This window comes from Stigmatopora argus, chromosome 5 (assembly GCF_051989625.1).
Source record: "Stigmatopora argus isolate UIUO_Sarg chromosome 5, RoL_Sarg_1.0, whole genome shotgun sequence".
Taxonomy (NCBI): domain Eukaryota; kingdom Metazoa; phylum Chordata; class Actinopteri; order Syngnathiformes; family Syngnathidae; genus Stigmatopora; species Stigmatopora argus.
Genome location: NC_135391.1, coordinates 13,353,575 through 13,372,347, shown reverse-complemented (window position 1 = coordinate 13,372,347; position 18,773 = coordinate 13,353,575). Strand labels below are relative to the sequence as shown.

The window sequence follows — 18,773 nt, the reverse complement described above, 5'->3', positions numbered from 1 at the left end:
TGTGTCTGTATATATTAATCCAAGTTCATTTAAATTTGTTTGTTCGGTTACGAGTGCGTTGTCGTGGAAATTCCCCCCGAACCCCCCGCCCCCAACCTCTCTGTGCGACTCTCTCTCCCCTCCGCGAAATCCTTCTAATTTTAGTTATAATAAACACATTTTATTACTATTAAACCATTAGTTAAGTGTTACTTTGTTAATAAATGGCAAATTAGAAGAAATAAAACATTTTTTCCAATCCAATATCCTGTTTTTGGTGTTTTTTCAGAGGGTTGGAACAAATTAATTTGTTTTTAATTCATTTCAATGGGAAACGTTCGCTCGTGTTACGAGAAGATCGACATACGAGCTCAGTTCCGGAACGGATTAAGCTCGTATGTAAAGGTACCACTGTAGTAGTCGACATAATAAATGAGTAGTAGTCAACATAGATAAGTAGTGAAGTAGAAGAAGTGGTCACATAATGTGACATAATAGTGAAGCTTGTTAGCTGTGATTAATAGCAAGATATGTCCAACATGGGTGAAGTTGGAGGGCCGGAGAGAGCGACAGATGCGCAATCCATTTTGACCGGATTGGACTTGAATGGCAGTCAATGAGTTAGGAAGCATTTGTTCACACCGAGTGAAAAGGGCGACAAAGCGGCTTATTGAATTCAATTGGAAAGGTGTGTGTGTGTTTGTGTGTTTGTGTGTGTCTCCGTTTCCGCGTGTGCGTTTGCGGCGACCTTGAGGCGCTGAAAGGAAAGCAAGTGAATAGACGCTCACCTTTTGTTGACGCGCTGGTTGACGTTTGAGTGCACGTGCGCCCGAGCGAGCGTGCTTGTCATTGTGTCTAATGAAAATGTTCTTTTTTCCCTATTTTCACCATTTTGGCCTTTTCATCATCTCATGAGGACTTGAAATACTTGACCTTTCACCCCCACCCGCAGCACCATCGCACACCCACAGCGAGTATGTGTGGGTTCTAAAGTAAAAGAAATGTTGGCGGAAAAAATGCAGGCAAAGAGAAACTGACGATCTTATTTGTAGCTTTTTTTTCTGTGTGTGTGTGTGTATCATGTTGCGGTGGTGATGAAGTCATTATTTTTTTGCGGTTGACTATTTGGGGGTCCTGGTGTCATCCTTTTAAGGGTGAGTGTGTGCATTTGCATGCATGTGGTCGTTAAGTACAGTAAAGTGCTCGGTAAGTACAGTTGAACTCTGCGTTTGTGTGTGCGCGCTCGGCATGAATATTTAACGACCAACATACGCACACGTCCTGATGAAACATCCGTCTGTCTTGGCGGAGCACCAGTCACGTGGCATGTGATGTCTCACCCATGATAATGATGATGGTAACGTGCCAATTATCCAAGGCGTCTTCCCTTTAAGTGAACAGCCAAAGACACACCTGTTAACTTATACGTTTTCCCCGTTATAGGTTTTTTTTACCATTTCAAATTGTGTACGCCAAGGGTGTCAGACTCGGGTTGGTTCGCGGGCCGCGTTAACGTCAACTCGATTTCATGTGGGCCGGACCATTTTAGATATAATATTTAGATTTTTTTTTTTATAAATGGATTAAAAGAACTGGATTAAAAGCAGTGAATATTCAGTTTTTTTTAGATCTAAAACAATGTTTATTTAAGCTTTTTAAAATATATTTTCAGATTTTACAAAATGATTTTTGAACTAAAAACACAGAAAAAATGGATTCAAAAATTACAATTATTGATTTAAAAGGGGGAAAATCTGTAAATGTAATATACATCTATTCTCTTCATTTTAATTTGATCCTAAAACAGAAAGTCGGCACTCATGATTTACTTTTCCGGGCCACACAAAATGATGTGGCGGGCCAGATTTGGCCCCCGGGCCGCCACTTTGACACATGTGGTGTACGCTGTATAAAAACCTTTGTACGGGATTTTTTAAAGTACGTTTTTTTGTAAAACCGATCTCGTGTTACCCATTTCGGCTCTAACCCGGCTCGTCTTGGTCGGTCACTGGTAGCAAACGAAAACATCATCGTCGACTGAAATTTTTGTCATGCTTTAAGCATGATATGCGCACACGTATTCCCCTTTCCACCTGTCCACCTTTTCAGTATATAAATATAGCGGGTCAGCAAGCAATGTACCCAGACAGTCAAGCTGTCAGCGTCATACAGCGACATCTACAGAATCTTGAATTTAATGCATATGAAAAGCGCACCGACTGATTGGCCACCCCGTCCACTTTGAAGAAAATGCTAGACTTTTAAGTGCACCCTATGTGAATAAATGTCATGTGCCGCGTTGCATTTGTATGTTTTTTTTAATCGCTTAATAAGGGGAATTGCAATCATTAATAAGGGGAGCAATTGGCCGAAGTCGATAAAACGAGATCGGTTTTGCAAAAAAACCTGCTTAAAAAAAATCCCGTACAAAAGTTGTTATACAGCGTACACAATTTAAAATGAAAAAAAAAGTATAAAATATGGGAAAAACATTGACAGGTATGTGATTGCCTGGCCACCGTTTCAGGGTTTTCTCCCGACTGGTGCCCGAAGTCCGCTGGGATATGCTCCAGCACCATTGTGAGGATAAGCGGTACATAAAATGAATAAATATTTGGATTCTTGACAAGAGCACAAAATATCACGATATCACACCATTTGGACACATTGTCCACTCCTACTTTAGAGTCTCCCACCGAGAAATAGAAGGAAAAATGTTGAAACGCGCACGTCAGCCAGCAGCCCCCCCAAGTCTCAAGCACCCCCCACCAAGCTTTGCGCCCACTCCTCCCTTCCTGCCACTCACCCCCGCAGAAGAGTGTGTGTCTGTGTGTGTGTGTGTATATAAAGCTTCACGTGATGAGGTCTTTGCTTCATTTTGTGCCTTCCATTTAACGATTGTTTTTTAAAGTGATAGTTTAGTGTTAGGGTGTTTGTTTTCTGACATTCCAACGAAAGCCGAGACTAAATTAGAGTTGTTTTTTTGACTTTGGTCCGTTTTTGTCCGCCCGCGATGGGCTCCGTGCTGCCCGCCTCGTCCTCTGCCGGCCGGAAGTCGTCATGCCCGGTCAGGCCTCCGGCCTGTGTCGGCCCCGCGGCTCCGCTTCTGTCCGAAGTGATCACGTCGGACGTGGTGCACAGTTTTTTGTACGGGCGCTGGAGGCGCGTGCACGGGGAGCAGCAATTGACGCACGACGCACCGGCGAGCACGAGCCCCAAAACGGCCTTTACGGCCGAGGTGCTCGCTCAGTCCTTCTCCGGAGGTCAGGCACAGATTATTCATCATTATTGGCTCATATAAAGCATGATTTTCATTTTTTTTTCATCATAATTGTTAACCAAAAATAACTCATTTTCCTGCATAAATGTGGTGATGATGCCATGTTTTCCTTTAGAGTTTTTTACACCCACATTTCAAAATATTATTGTATGCAATTGTATTTATTAAATAGAATGATGAGAAACGGCGTTTGTTATTTTAGAATTGTTTTAGTTGTAATTGTATTGGGTTAAAATGTCCTTTTTGAAAGTAGGATTATTTTTAATTATGTTTTAAAATGACAATCTGCTGTCTTTTTCTCACTCTTGACAGTTTTTTAATTACTCTATACTGGAAATATTGAAATTCCTCTATTTTCCTACATTTCTTAAAATATAAGTTATTTTAAAACATTAGAACTAGTTCTAATCCTAATATTTTAAAATGACAACTAAAACGAAATTAACTACACATCATTAAATTAAGATAATACATTTTGAGGGAAAAGCCTATGACGATAATAATTCGTTTGGTGAGGAAGACATTTTTTTAATTACGGCATCATTGCTATCCATAAGAAAAGTGTTACATTTTTTGCGGCCTTTTGACATCTTCTCCGCTATTACGTGCTTTTTTTTTTTATCCCTTTCAAATGCGTTCGATGTTTTTCCGCTTCTTGTTTGTTGAATTACCACCCCTTGAAACGAGACATTTTTTTCGTGATTTTTGCAGATCTTGGCCTGCTGCTTAAAAAAAAAAAAAAAAAAGAATCGTTCGCGCAACACTCCTCATGGGGAAAAATATTTTTTGACTTCACATTTTATGGTTCCTTCAGCGATCTAATTGGTTCACTTAAAATGACTCTTCTATTTTTAGCCAAGCACAATTGGCATAATGTCTCTTTCGTTCCAATTAAAACCAGTTTTGTGTGTATTCGTATGTAGAGGTTCAGAAGTTGTCCAGTTTGGTTCTTCCCAGCGAGGTGATCATTGCACAAAGTTCCATTCCAGGTAAATTACTGACACAGACACACACACACACACACACACACACACACACACACACACACACACACACACACACACACACACACACACACACCCACACACACACACCCACACCCACACACCCACACCGACCCACACAAACACACACACACACACACACACACACACACACACACGTACCCAGACTCCCAAATTTGACTTAGTATCAAAACTAAAGTTTAAGCATGACATGGTTAATAATAAAACTTGACCTACCAATTAAGAATTTTCTTTGCAGATGTTTGTGTTACATCAGGCATGCACTGCAGATTTTTTTTTTTGCAATACCGGTAACGTTAAGACATGTTTTTCATAACCCACACATTAGGTACTCTCCACCTTTGTTAGTTCCTGATCCGATACTCAGTATCAGTATACTGCCCATTTTTTTAATATTATATCTATTGAATTGGATTTTGTCACAAAATCCAATTTGATCCATTAGTATCAGTGTTTTTAGTACCATCGTGCATTTCGACTGCGGTAAATAAAACCACGAGGCAAACAAGTATTTCTTGAGGTACCAGCACTAGTACATTAATTTGCATCCACCCTAATGAATGATCTTTTTCCATAACTCAATTATTTTGGAAGAACATTACTAAATTAAATCAAATAAAAAATAGTTTTACCAACTCAAATAGATTAAGATGGTCAAAGGGATAGAAAATTAAAGTGTAGTGCTCCAAACTGAAACTGAAAATTAAACAGGGCTTAACTCTAAGGAAGGCCCCTAAAATGAACGGGAATTGCCTAAAACTGAAAGGGAAGTGCTTCTAATATAATAGAAAAAGTCCCCAAATAATGCAAATTTTTAAAAAAAAATCCCAAACTGAATTGGAGCATCCTTAAAAACATTCACATTACGGTCCCTAAACTGTTTAGGAAATATCCAAACCTAACAAAAAGTGTTTAAAAAATGCCTTGTAAACGTTCTAAATTTTTACAGTTATTCAGTAAATCCCTGCTCATCATTAAAAAAATGTAGTCTTTGCAAAATATAGCAAATCATAACTTTTATTAATAATGTGTATTTCAGGAGAAGGTCTAGGAATTTTCTCCAAGACTTGGATCAAAGCTGGAACTGAAATGGGTCCGTTTACTGGACGCCTGGTTTCTCCAGAACACATTGACTTCTACAAGAACAACAATCTTATGTGGGAGGTATACGCAACAATACACACACACACACACACACACACACACACACACACACAATTGAGGGTGTGTACGTTTTAGTGTGTGAGTGACAGGAATACATTGTGTGTTATGAATCCCTGGCCATAATTGCTTGCTTCAGGTGTTCAACGGCGACGGCAGAGTGCGTTTCTTCGTGGACGCCAGCCAGGAAGAGCAACGCAGTTGGATGACGTACATCAAGTGTGCTCGCAACGAGCACGAACAGAACCTTGAAGTCGTGCAGATCGCCAACACCATTTTCTACAAGGCCCTGCAGGTTGGTCGCCACGACTGGTCGGAGTGCCGCACCTCCTGAATCGTGACTTCTTATGACTGTTTTTGAATGGCTGTTTGTGATTGGCCGGCCTGGCGAATGAGCGGCCTCACAGCTTGGGGGTCTTGGGTTCGAATCCAGGTCGGTCCAACTGTGTGGAGTTTGCATGTTCTCCGCCTGTGTGGGTTTTTTCCGGGTACTCCAGTTTCCCCCACATTCCAAAGACATGCATGCTAGGCTGATTAGACACTCTAAATTGCCCCTAGGTATGAGTGTGAACGTGAATAGTTGTCCGTCTCCAGACTCTAGTGAGGATAAAGCAGTTCAGAAAATGAATGAATGAATGTTTGTGATTGTTATGACTCAACTATGATTGGTTGATGACAGAAGGCAGCACGTTGCTCTTATTGTTCTTTTCCTAATTCCACAATGCTCTCATCAACATTTTAGAAAAAAAATATAGTAAGGCAGGGGTGGGCAAACTATTCCATAAAGGTTTTCGTTTCAACCTATAAGAGAAAACCAATCTGGTATCTTTACAATTGCAATTAGTGGATTGCAGTCAGGTGCTTCTTGTTTCAGCACAACCCTCATTGGTTAAACTGTCCGTGTTGGATCAGTTGGAACAAAAAATTGCACCCACGGCGGCCCTAGGGAACCGGTTTGCCAACCCCAGGACTTCATTTTCCGAGTCACGGGGGGGGGGGGTGCTGGAGCCTAGCCCAGCGCCCCGGATTGGTTGCCAGCCAATCGCAGGGCACAAGGAGACAAACAACCATTCGTGCATACACTCATACCTAGGGGCAATTTAGAGTGTCCAACCATGTTAGCTTTTGGGATATGGGAGGAAATTGGAGTACCCGGTGAAAACCTACGCAGGCCCGGGCCGAACATGCAAACAAATAAGTCATTTTTAATGGGCCTTTTTCCGGCTTGTTCAATACAGGTAAATGACCAAGGGTCGTCGGTCAATTGGATGTGTACATAGTTTTATTTGTTTTTTGGGGGGGCTAACCTGCTAGTCTTTAATTGGCTATAAAAACGTCTTTCCTGTAGTGTTCCTGACATTTTTAGCCAATCAGATTAATTAGCACTCACCGTGGGAGTGATGCATGGTGCTTTGTCAAGCGCATTAAGAACTACACACAATTTGTCATTAATCCCACACGTTGCCCATTTTCGGTGTATAAATCCTGACCTCCAGGTTTCTGTTATTTACGTGACGCACACTTCCCATATGTACTCTTAACTACAAATACTACTAGAGATAGAATGTTGATTGTCTATGCCACTGACTTAATAAATACAGTGTAAGAAGGTGCATGATGTAACCAGATGTTTATGTCTGGTCTCTAGACGATACCTCCTGACCAGGAGCTGTTAGTCTGGTATGGAAATTCTCAAAACACCTTCCTAGGAATTCCTGGAATTCCAGGAGGTGATGACGAGCAAGCAAAGAAAAGCAAAAGTGGTAAGACATGGGAGATTACCGGTTTGGACAAACTTTCTCATTCTTGCATTTGCTTTATTATCATTACTTTTTACAAGATTCTCACTCAGAAGTGATAATGAACATGTGAAATTATGTAGTTAGATGAAATAACTTTAATGTTATGTTTTATATTTGAGTTTCTTCAAGTAGCCACCCTGTACTCTGATTTCTTTTTTTCAATATTTTTGGCATTCTTTTTTTTTTTATGAGTAAGTGAAGTCAACGAAGTGTAACATTCATTCAAAATTAATATTGCTCATGTAAAAGTAATCCAAAATATTTACTCAAGTACAATTGGAAAAGTATGTGGTGAAAAAATACTCATCACATCATCTATACCAACTCTTATTATACTGTAACCTATTACATGACCATATGAGGCCCAAATACACCAAAATTATGTAATACAGAAATGAAACATCACACATCGTATCACATTATTAGTGCCCTCTAGTGGATACACATATTCTCTACCAGAAAATTAACCTTACCTTGCTATGTGAGTTTTTTAACAACACTTCAAGCCATATAATTAATCACACCCACTTTGTCGTATCACTGCAAGCATTTCTGTGGTCACGTGGCTGTATTGTCACATTTGATTGGTTAAATGGATTCACGTGAATCTTGTGACTTTTCATTGGTGAAACTGGTAGAGGTGCTTTGGGCTTCTATGGCAAAAATAAAGTCAATCATAATAAGTAAATAAAGTATTCTACTGTAACTAAAGTAGCAAAGTAAAAGTGGTGTTTCCTCTTCACACATCTATTCAAGTAAAAGTTAAAATATGGCGTGGGAGAGTAATGTCAGAATTAGATATTTCTATCAATGTCACCTTTAGCTAGGTGGAATTAGCATGCGAGCGTTAGCATGTTGACAGCAAAACAGTATAATGTAACACAGTGACTAGTCGGGGGAGGAAAAAAACATTTTTCATGACATAAGTGTTGCCTAAGCCCAGCCTAATATTTTCTGTTTTTCAGATGATTTCCACGTCTGCGACAGTTCGTCGTCATCTTCCTCCTCCTCGCCGGGTTCATCGGGGGGTCCGGGGAGCCTGGGCCGCATGCGCTGCGTCATCTGCCACCGCGGCTTCAACTCTCGCAGCAATCTGCGCTCGCACATGCGGATCCACACGTTGGACAAGCCGTTCGTTTGTCGCTTCTGCAACCGCCGCTTCAGCCAGTCGTCTACGTTGCGCAACCACGTGCGCCTGCACACCGGCGAGCGCCCTTACAAATGCCACGTGTGCCAGTCGGCCTACTCTCAGCTGGCGGGTCTGCGTGCCCACCAAAAGAGCGCCAGACACCGTCCAGCCAATGGGGGCTCCGGAAGGCCGCTTCTCTTGGTTCACGATGAGCGCGGCCCTCCACCGCATCCCGCTTCCCTGGTCCACCATATTCCGGGCATGGTGCTCTAAATATATGAAATTCAGATTGTAAAATGCTAATGACCAATATCGCCACTGTTATATATATTATAAACTTACAAGTCTGTGGCCGAACTTGGCTTCGCGCACGCTAATCAAGGTGTTCTGAGCAGGGAACCAGTATCATAAAAGTCTTCTTGACCCCAAGTGAGGGGGACGGTCTAATTGGCCGGACAAGATAGCCACAGGAGAGAAGATACTTTGGAAAGTTTGTTCAACACTGAACACGCTCACTGATGTTCAGGTTAACGCCCACTTTTGTCAGATACCAGGGGTTATCGTTCTTACAATAAAGCCACGTGGGTGTGAGAACCGACCCTGAGACTCAGTTTGTCTTGTATGTCTCTGTCTTCCAAAAAAAAAACCTAGACCAGAAAACGAGCATGCACCGTTGCAGATACGAGGTTAAAAAAAAAGCAATGCTAATGGCACCTGCCAGGATAATCCCTGTTAAAGTGAAGTTGGCATGTGGAAGCTAGTTAGCACACTAGTAATTGAAATTAACTTGTTATGATCAAATGGCTCATGAAGTCAAAATAGGGAAGTAGCAAAATCATATATACATATACTACTTTTTTTTTTTTTATTATACAATACTTGGGGAAGTAATGTTTTGGTTTTATCAAAAGTTTACCCACTGTTAGATGCATGGCAGGTCAAAGATAGTCTGGTTTAAAGTTGAAACGTAGTTTGTACATTTTATTTCCTAGTTGATGAAAATAAAAAAATGAACTATTAGAGTATTAAGTTTCAACGCCATACACAACAACAGACGTCCAATTCCTGTTCAAAAAGTGAGTCAATGATAAAAAGTAGGCAGGGTGACTCAAATCAACTAAAACTGTATGATTCATTTATTACAGTACACCACACGGTCAACTTTGCATTATAATTATATTAGGAGAGCGCAATAAATTGGGACAGGATCGGTCATACAGCTACACTGGAATAATATAGATTTGAAGCACATAAAAAAATAATCCATGTTTGTAAATTAGTAGCATAAAGATCTCTCAAATAGAACCTCTTTTTTATAGATAGCATCAAGTATGTTCTCTTCCGCTTCATGAAACCTAAGCATCAGTGTCAAAATACATTGCAGCAGATTCCACTAAAATAAGGCATCTTACACTGCCTGCATGAAAGGAGTATACTCTCTCTCTGTTTACGTCTAACTGCGTCAGTCTTTAAATAATAACTACAAACCCTTGACGACTCGGTCAAGTTTATGGCCAAAAAGAACAAAAGTGGACGGCTTACGTATTCCCGTGTTCATCGCCTGGCAAGGTCATTTTCCACACTGGGAGCTTGAATCATTTCATGAGTTTGCATAGCAAACCGTACATAGCTGCTGCGATAATCTATGACACAAATGACATTATACACAATATATACACATTTACAGGAGTCACTGCCGTCCGTGGCAGAGGCCTTATTTGAAACATAATTGAGTCAACTTTCAAGGAGAGTTATGAGGAACAGAGAGCTTCATGGAGTGCACCAGGTGGAATCCACAGCACTGTCACGGTATTTACAGTTATCAAACACTTCCGCCTAAATAGCAGCAAGGGTGATGTAAACAAATATAGTCAATTGAGCGTAGCGTCCTCGTTAATGGCTGTGGGTTGACTTCATTTCTCTTTTTTTGGAGTCCAGATACTCACACTTGAATTTTACACCCCGTTGGCACTCATCTTGCTCTTCTGGGACACTTCTGTAGCTGCTTTAGCCTGCCAGAGCAAGAAAAACAATGGTTGCCTACTTTTAATGAAAGACCAACTTACGCAGTTTCCGGACTATAGGTTGTATTTTTATTTATTTTTGAAAATTACAGTTACTATGTAAAAAACTATTATGCTAACAGGTGCCTATTTATCCTGGTGTTCTCCATATTACAAATTCTACGCATTCATTTTCTGAACCGCTTATTCTCACAAGGGTCCCTGGGGGTGCTGGAGCCTATCCCAGCAAACCTGCTTACCTGGAGAACTTCAGCAGCAGTCAGAGGTTTGTCGGGCATGACAGGAGGATTCTTGTTCCTTATCTCCTCAGTCTGGAACACCAAGACAATAAATGAATAAGAGAAACCAGTACCACTCAATAAAAGTCAGTCATTTAAACTTGATATCTTCAATAATAGATCATAGACTGCCTAATACTGCTTGTGATTTTCTGGCTAATAATAGTATTTTTAATACTGTTTGAACTTTGCAACTAATAAGGATTCCCTTCTTTTAAACAAAAAGACTATTGTTTGGTTTTTGAGAATAGCAGAACATTTTAGGGCAAAACAGCTTCATCTTTTCGGATGTTGTGTGATTTGGGAAGGTACAAACCGGCCTGTCTTTGATGACGATTGCAGGGTCAGAAAACTCGGAGCTGACCGAGGTCCTGCTTGCGCCGTTATTCTCTGTTGGAGTGGTTTTCTGCGAAAATAATAAACTCCATCTGTCTCCAGAATTTATTTTGTATTCCGCTTGCGACAAAACTTCAAAACTCTTTTTAAAGAAAGTGCTCGAAATATTGGCAACATTCACCCATGAATGAAAACGAGCTGTGAAACGCTCATACCTCAAGTTTGGGCACGGGCATGATGACTGGGGCCTTGGGCTTGAGCTCAGTCAAGTACATAGCTCTGGAGAGTAGCAGCAGGGATGGAGGAACATTTTCATTCAGGTGTAGGTCCAACCACTGGGATTAGGAAGGCAAGGATAATAAGAGACTGTCCGGTTTATTTCCAAATACAACAAGGGCAATGGAGCCTTAACATTGCCTGACATTTTTAGATATAACATGTTTGGGGCGAGTCACACAATTGGTGACTTGGCTGTTAAATTAATCATAATCTTTATTCAATAAAGTGGTTCTTGATCTAAGATATCTGTACTTTCTGATAATGACTAAGTCATTTTTTTGTTTACAAATGCAAATGAGGCCAATAAGGAGAAAATCAAAGAAAAATATTACATTGGTGATTTTTATTTTTTTAAGTCTGATAAACACTCATGAGTGGAGAAACCGTAACTCATAATCGCTCTCTGAGAGCATTTTTTTCCCTTGTTATACACACCCTTCTTTTGCAGGTATGTACGCTCAAGAATGGGAGCGAAAAAATGAATCATCTGCGTAGAATTTGTGTTTCCTGAGCTTTTCTTCCCCAAGAAACAGCGTTTGTTTTTCAATCAGACAACCCGCGTTTTAAAATGAATACCTAGGATATCATGAACCCATTCGTTGCCGCTTGCTCACCTGCTGCATTTGAATACGAAGTTGATCCGTGGTGAGACCGAGAGACCTCATTCCCCGGCTGCGACAAGCTGCTTGGAGCTCCGACACGCTCATTGCTGCTACACCCTCGGCGGCAATCATCTGTAAAAGCCAAATTTTGATGACACACAGTACAACACTGAAGCCCATAATTTGTTGTTTACAAAATGACAACACATTTCTAAAATGTTATCACGGTGTGGCACTTAAAAACACGGATATTAGGACGTCCCGGATAACTGACTCCTTAAATTTGTCCCGCCTGAGGCAAAACGACAATGAGAAAGAAATAGCTATCATGTAAAATTCCTTCGTTGGTGGTGTCACCTCATCGTCTGACTTGATGGTCCTGAGTTGCAACATGAGTTGAAATCGCAACAGGTTGTTTGTCCCAATGGGCTGCAGCTCCAGCAGTTTGCACAGGGCCACCAGCTGGGGGCGCTCCAGGTGCTCCAGCGTCAGCTCGTCCTCGAACAACTTGGAGAAGCGGACAATGTCCTTGGTTGTGGGCTGCTCGCCAGTGCCCCGCACCTGATGAGAATACGAGTGAAATGAGACGAGCCGGCAAAATAGTACCTGATTACGTAAGAAACCATGCAATCACCATCACAGTGAATCAACTCGCTTCTTTACGTAAAGACGAAACGGCCTGACCTCCAAAACTCGTGTACAAGGCAACTTTTGTAATGTACCTTTTGAACATATGTGGAAAAGCGCTGTGCCTCATCCTCGCTCTGAGCCGATGCTTTGTTCCTACGAGCCATTTCTGCAATGGTTTCTTGGAGAAACTTGGCAAGTTCCAGCTTTGCAGCCAGCCCTTTCTTTTGCTTCTCCTCCTGCACAAAGACAATAAAGACAATATTACACACCTCTTCTGGTTAAGAGAAAGTTACCCTATTTTTCGGCCTACAAGTCACAGCTGAGTATAAGTATCATCAGCCAAAGTACAAATAAATGATCAGAAACCAAGGACTAACATATGTGAAAGTAACTATAGTAAAAGGGAGAAGAACGGGCCATGTAGGCAACATTTCAATTAACTGTATAACGTCTTAAAAAAACAACATAACAGGCTGTCTGTGCTCAGAAAAAGAGAAAAAAAATGCATTTACCATATTGGCCCGAGTATAAGACGACCTCCTCCTCCTCAAGAGTCAAGTTTGAAAAAAGACTTCTTGAACATCAAATTAATTGTAATACAGAAAACAATTACAGTACATCTATAACAATATATTCGAGAGAAATGCATGTTTTTTGCCTCATTCAAATATGCAAAAACTGTCTATGACATCTTAATATCTGAACATTTAAAGATGTAAACTTAAGTGCAATCACATTTGTAAATGAATGCCTTCTGCTTTTTGAAATGTAAATTAACCAATATACTGGGATAAAACAACAAAATTGCAATAACTACACTAACCATCAAAGTGTTCAGAATTCCCCATTGTGAATGGGTACAATGTCTAGACCCCAAATTTAAGACTTTCCCAGTCTTATTTCAATGCAAAAAACATTGCCTTATATTTGGGCCGATACGGTAGTTCGCACTTGAGTATTAGACGCAGGCCCAGTCATATATTATAGTCTGGAAAATAGAATAATATAAGAATTCTGGAATTTGATGTAGGCTGGCAAGAAGGCAATCCTATTCAGTAAAATCTGTTTCTTGTAGATTAAGCACTGTTGATACCAACATCCTAAAAGTCACAGGCACCTGAAAACACTGGCATCGACCTTTCGAAACCTGTTTTTATTTAACTTTGGCAGCATCACCTAAGTTGACAGAGCAGGTCGTGTCCTTTGAGGCATTCCGGAATCACTGAGACAGGCTTATTAAACAAGCAGCACAGCGTATCAGGAGATTAAAAGAACTTGTCGGATAGCATGCTGTACTAAAGATTCCAAAGAAAATTGCTTTGATAAGACTGGTCAGCTGGCTGTGAGGCCAGACACATACTTGCAGCGGCAGGAATATCTCAAGTTATGTAATCAGAGGTTACAACGGCACTGAGAGCGCATGTGTGTGTGTGTGTGTGTGTCCCCATTTGTGTGTGTACCTTTTTGGACTCTGTCTCGAAGGTGGAGGGCAACATTTCTGGGAAGAGCTTGAGGAAGACAGGAAGGAGGAACTCCATAAATGGGACAATGATGAACACCATGAAGGGAACCAATCGGAAAAGGTCGGCACACGTCCTCATCAGCTGTGACCACAAGACAAAACAATATTGTCGTCTCGTCTATCAGTGCCCTGCAAGTTCTGAGATATGCCATGGGCCAAATATAGTTTATAGTTTGAGTGTAGCACCACCAGATACGAATGCGATGACTGCATATGCACGTGTTATCTACATAGGCTTACCCTTGTTTAAGGTCACGTTGTTGTGGGTTAATGTTTCCTCCAACTTGCAAAGCTCAGTTGGAAAGCAATGTCAACGCATAATTGGAAAAAAATTCTCTAGATGAAGCTGTGCTAAAGGGAATTTCATGTATCAATAACCAATATTGAGCCATGTTTTAGGCCAAGGGTGTCAGACTCGGGTTGGTTCGCGGGCAGCTTTAACGTCAACTTGATTTCACGTGGGCCGGACCATTTTAGATATAATATTTTGATTGTTTTTTTAAGAGAACTGGATTAAAAGCCATGAATATTCAGTTTTTTATAGATCTAAAACAATATTTATTTTAGCTTTTTTAAAATATTTTTAGATTTTACAAAATGATTTTTGAACTAAAAACTTACAATTATTGATTTAAAAGGGGGAAAATCAGGAAATTGAATATACATCTATACTCTTCATTTTAATTTGATCCTAAAACAGAAAGTCGGCACTCATGATTTACTTTCCCGGGCCACACAAAATGATGCGGCGGGCCAGATTTGGCCCCCGGGCCGCCACTTTGACACATGTTTTAGGCGCATAGAATTTAAGGCGCACTTTTTTTGAGAAAATTGAAGTCTTAGTTGTGCCTTATAGTGCGGAAAATACGGTACTCAAAACAATTACTGCGCGATTCAAATTTCAACCAGCATTCAAGTACAGACAGAATTGCATTTTGAACTAGGATGGGCACTTTAATTATTCATAAAAAGGCCCTAATATTTCACGAGACTTTAAAGCAACTAACAATACTTCCAACACGGTTGGCCATGGTGCAACCTCGGTGCAATTTGGAAATCTTACATTTGAAGACTAGCATGTAGTCACTTCAATTTTGGCATATAATAGACTATATTTAATAGAATTGATAAAAAAAATGCAACAATGGGACGGTTAGCTGTGATACAGCACGCAGACTGGGCCCAATTTCGGCAAAATTAGAGCACAACATGCTTTTCTGGCAAACCCAACGGGACCGGTTTAATATTTCGATCCTGGTCGCAGTATCTTTTTTTTGAGCCACCAAATGTGGCGGGTTCAACAGTCAAAGAATCCTTACCCTCCTCCTTTCTCTGCGCGTGAGGATTTGCCCATGGAGCAGAGTCCAAACCATCCTGCCGGCAACTTTTGTGTCGATACCGAGCAATCGAAAGCCGTTGTAGTAATGCTTCAGCTCATCGACAATCCTGAGATAAAGTGCCTTCTTCACCACGGCTCTCTCCTGCACCGTGGGCACGGCGGAAACAGCGGGCGGCTGAGGCGTTTGGGGTTGGGGTTGCACCGTGGCTGCCTCAATGTCATTTTTCTCACCCGATGGTGAATTCTGAGCCGGGGCTGACGTTTTAGTCTCCTCATTTTTTATCTCCTGTCGCCAAACAACAGAAGTGTGCAGAGAGCGAGCTAGCTGGACAGAGCTGTGGCCACAGCCCAGGTAGTTGTCTCCTAAACACCGTGGGTGCCCGTAGCGGGAGTGTCTTAGTGGGTTTGTTGTTGAGGATATGTTACGTGGAGGTTCGATGTTGAGGTAGGCTCTGGAAGACAGCGAGCTTTGCCGCTTCGATAACAGATATGATCCCCTGTATATGATAAGGGAAAACAACGGGTAAGACGCTATACACAGAACAAACAATAGAATTTGAACTCCCTGTACAGTAATACCTCGACATATGAGCAATTTGAGATACGATTACCATTTTGAGTAAATATTTATTTTGAGATACGAGACAAATTTTGATATACGAGCATACAGCGGACGTGAGAGGCTGCTCATAAGAACATCATGGGCATTGTCTTTCCCGTCACAACTCCCTTGTGTAATGTCTCTACGAGCACTGGGCGGTGTGTTGCATTTTTTCAGTGTTTTTTTCCCCGTTAGTCAGTGCAAATGGTGGAGCTTGTTCGCTAATACGAGAGGGGTACTAATTCCCCAAGTTGGCAAGTGGTCGTGCATTATCCTATTGTGAGGACATTTGCGTGCATCATTTTCGGAATATTTTGAAGGGAAGACAAAAGCAAACAACCCTTGATAGGTTGCATCTGAAAGTCAGGGTGGAGGCGGGGCAAATAGAGCCAACCTTGTCGGGAGAAGAAAGGTATCAAAATAATAATACTTCATGGGGCTTCATCTTAACATCATTAACATCCACATATGTGGACAACTCTTTGGGGCCATGTAAGCCACAGGTGTATAGCAACTACAAATATAATAATAATAATGATAAATAAAAATAATAATGTTTGCTGGCATAAAGTGAAATTTCCCAAATACGGGGTGAATAAAGTTATCTAATCTAAATATGTGTAGCATTGCATTTGTATGTTTTTTTCATTATCACTTAATCAGGGGAATTGGCCGAGGTTGACAGGTATGACATCGAATAAAGATGAACATTAGTTTGTCAAAATTTTACCTGGATCTTGTAACGGCAAAAAGCACCTGGTGGCTGAAGACTGCCATTGCATGGATCGATCACTTTGGGGGCAGGAACATGAGGAGAAAGCAGACATATATGCAATTACAAATCAGTCGTGGAAAGCATGCGTAATTTCCATAGGAGCCACTGTCAGGTGTAATTTTAGTAGTCACTCGGCATTACATAATAATAATAATAAACCCGAGTCATAAACCGCGCAGCCACGTTGCCAATTGTGCTGTCAGTCAGCTTTAAAACGAGCAATAAGGTAAAATCAAATATATGGTCACCGGTTTGAATGACACGTACTGTTGCAGAATAATAGTCTTTGTTGACTAAGTCTTTGATACTCGAGTCGGGGTACATGCTGAGGTCAGCAGTAAAACTCGCAATGTTTTGGTTATTTTCCACTCACGTGAGCAATAGACAGTCAAGTGCAGGATTCACAACATTGCTTAAAATGTCAGCCACGGGGACAAAAGCATTTCAAGCAGCCGTTAAAGTTGAACACGCATTGTTTAGGTCGTGTTATGTTCGAAATCCGCTTGCGGGTATCAGTTTCCAGCTTTAGCCGGTTAGCTCGTCATGTAGCCTCCGAGCTAGCGAGTGAAATGGCGAGCGAGCTCACCTCCAACGTCGATGACCGAACTATCGCTGCTAATTGGGCGTTGTTCGGTGCGACGTGAGCAAAAGCATCCATCTTCAACAAGAGGCCATTATGAGAAGGAGGGACGGTGTTAGACGATGCCGAAGCGGTGATAAACCCATTGAATGGCGGCTTCGACTCAGTTGTTGGTTGGCTTCCCTTCTTCGTCTGACGCCTGTTTTGCTTTTTTTCCGATGGCAGTCACAGCGAAGCAGCAGACCTGCTGCACTGACAGAACCCCTACAGCGCATGCGTGGATGTGGCGCGATTGTAGAACAAAGATCGTATAGATTGAGTAAGAAGTTTTGCTCATGATTTAGAAAATAAAGCCATAACAAGACATTTGTTTTAAATATATAAATCTGACGGCACCGTAAAAAATCCCTACATGATTATAGGTGAGCCAAATTACGGAAGTTTATTCCTGCAAGACCAGAAAAAGAATTAAGATTTTCACGTTTCCCTTTTAGAGGGAAAATTATATTTTTTTTGTGGTGGAAATTAGTGGCTCATCTGACTTTCGGAACCGTTTTATCCTCACTAGGGTCGCTGGGGGTGCTGGAGCCTATCCCAGCTGACTTCGGGCCAGACGCGGGGGACACCCTGAATTGGTGGCCAGCCAATCGCAAGGCACAAGGAGACAAACAACCATTCACGCTCGCACTCATACCTAGGGGCAATTTAGAGTATCCAACCAGCCTACCATGCATGTCTTTGGAATGTGGGATTACCCAGAGAAAGCCCACGCAGGCCCGGGGAGAACATACAAACTCCACAGAGGTGGACCAACCTGGATTTGAACCCAGGTCCCCCCCACTGTGAGGCCGACACGCTAACCCAGGGGTAGGGAACCTATGGCTCGGGAGCCACATGTGGCTCTTTTGATGGGTGCATCTGGCTCTTTGCTAACCTGTGAGCTCAAATATGGAACCTGCTGGTGACAGAACTGAGATACTATGTCCAGTGCTGCTTTAATCTTCTTTTTTTGCATTAGACTGCTAAAATGCATACTCATTGATTAGCAACCGCATAAGAATGTTGTCAAAAGTATTCTTTTTTTTCCACTTGACTTAAATTTGGAGTATGGCTCTTAAGGAATAACTTTCAAAAATATGAATTGTTTATGGCTCTCTTCGTCAAAAAGGTTCCCGACCCCTGCGCTAACCACTTGAAATTAAAAATACGTACTAACTATTCAAATGTGCCACATGAGCTTTATTAAATTGCATGTCACAGCATTCATTCATTTTGCTTGTCATTAGACATCGATAACACTGGAACAAAATAAATATATTTGTGGTTAAAAATATATATGTATTTGGGCAGCTTTTCTAACAATGTCTTTACAATCTCCCAAAAATAACGGACCTGGGATTTCTTAAAGAAAAACTATTGCTCCTTTGAAAA

At 41.3% G+C, this 18,773-nt stretch overlaps 2 protein-coding genes across 2 annotated transcripts; one reads left to right on the top strand and one right to left on the bottom strand.

Moving 5' to 3' along the window:
• The first annotated feature begins 2,966 nt into the window (after window positions 1-2,966).
• On the top strand, window positions 2,967-8,974 carry LOC144074567 (PR domain zinc finger protein 12-like). The gene is made up of 6 exons (XM_077601060.1): window positions 2,967-3,242; window positions 4,183-4,248; window positions 5,324-5,448; window positions 5,585-5,740; window positions 7,094-7,208; window positions 8,213-8,974. The coding sequence occupies exons 1-6, from the start codon at window positions 2,993-2,995 to the stop codon at window positions 8,647-8,649; spliced, it is 1,149 nt and encodes a 382-aa protein (XP_077457186.1). The 5' UTR covers window positions 2,967-2,992; the 3' UTR covers window positions 8,650-8,974.
• A 506-nt stretch (window positions 8,975-9,480) lies between these two features.
• On the bottom strand, window positions 9,481-17,632 carry letm2 (leucine zipper-EF-hand containing transmembrane protein 2). The gene is made up of 11 exons (XM_077600010.1): window positions 17,349-17,632; window positions 16,718-16,779; window positions 15,367-15,883; window positions 13,986-14,129; window positions 12,618-12,761; window positions 12,253-12,456; window positions 11,908-12,027; window positions 11,230-11,349; window positions 10,995-11,084; window positions 10,640-10,711; window positions 9,481-10,388 (listed from the first exon to the last, which is right to left on the bottom strand). The coding sequence occupies exons 2-11, from the start codon at window positions 16,762-16,764 to the stop codon at window positions 10,332-10,334; spliced, it is 1,515 nt and encodes a 504-aa protein (XP_077456136.1). The 5' UTR covers window positions 16,765-16,779; window positions 17,349-17,632; the 3' UTR covers window positions 9,481-10,331.
• Between the last annotated feature and the right edge of the window lie 1,141 nt (window positions 17,633-18,773).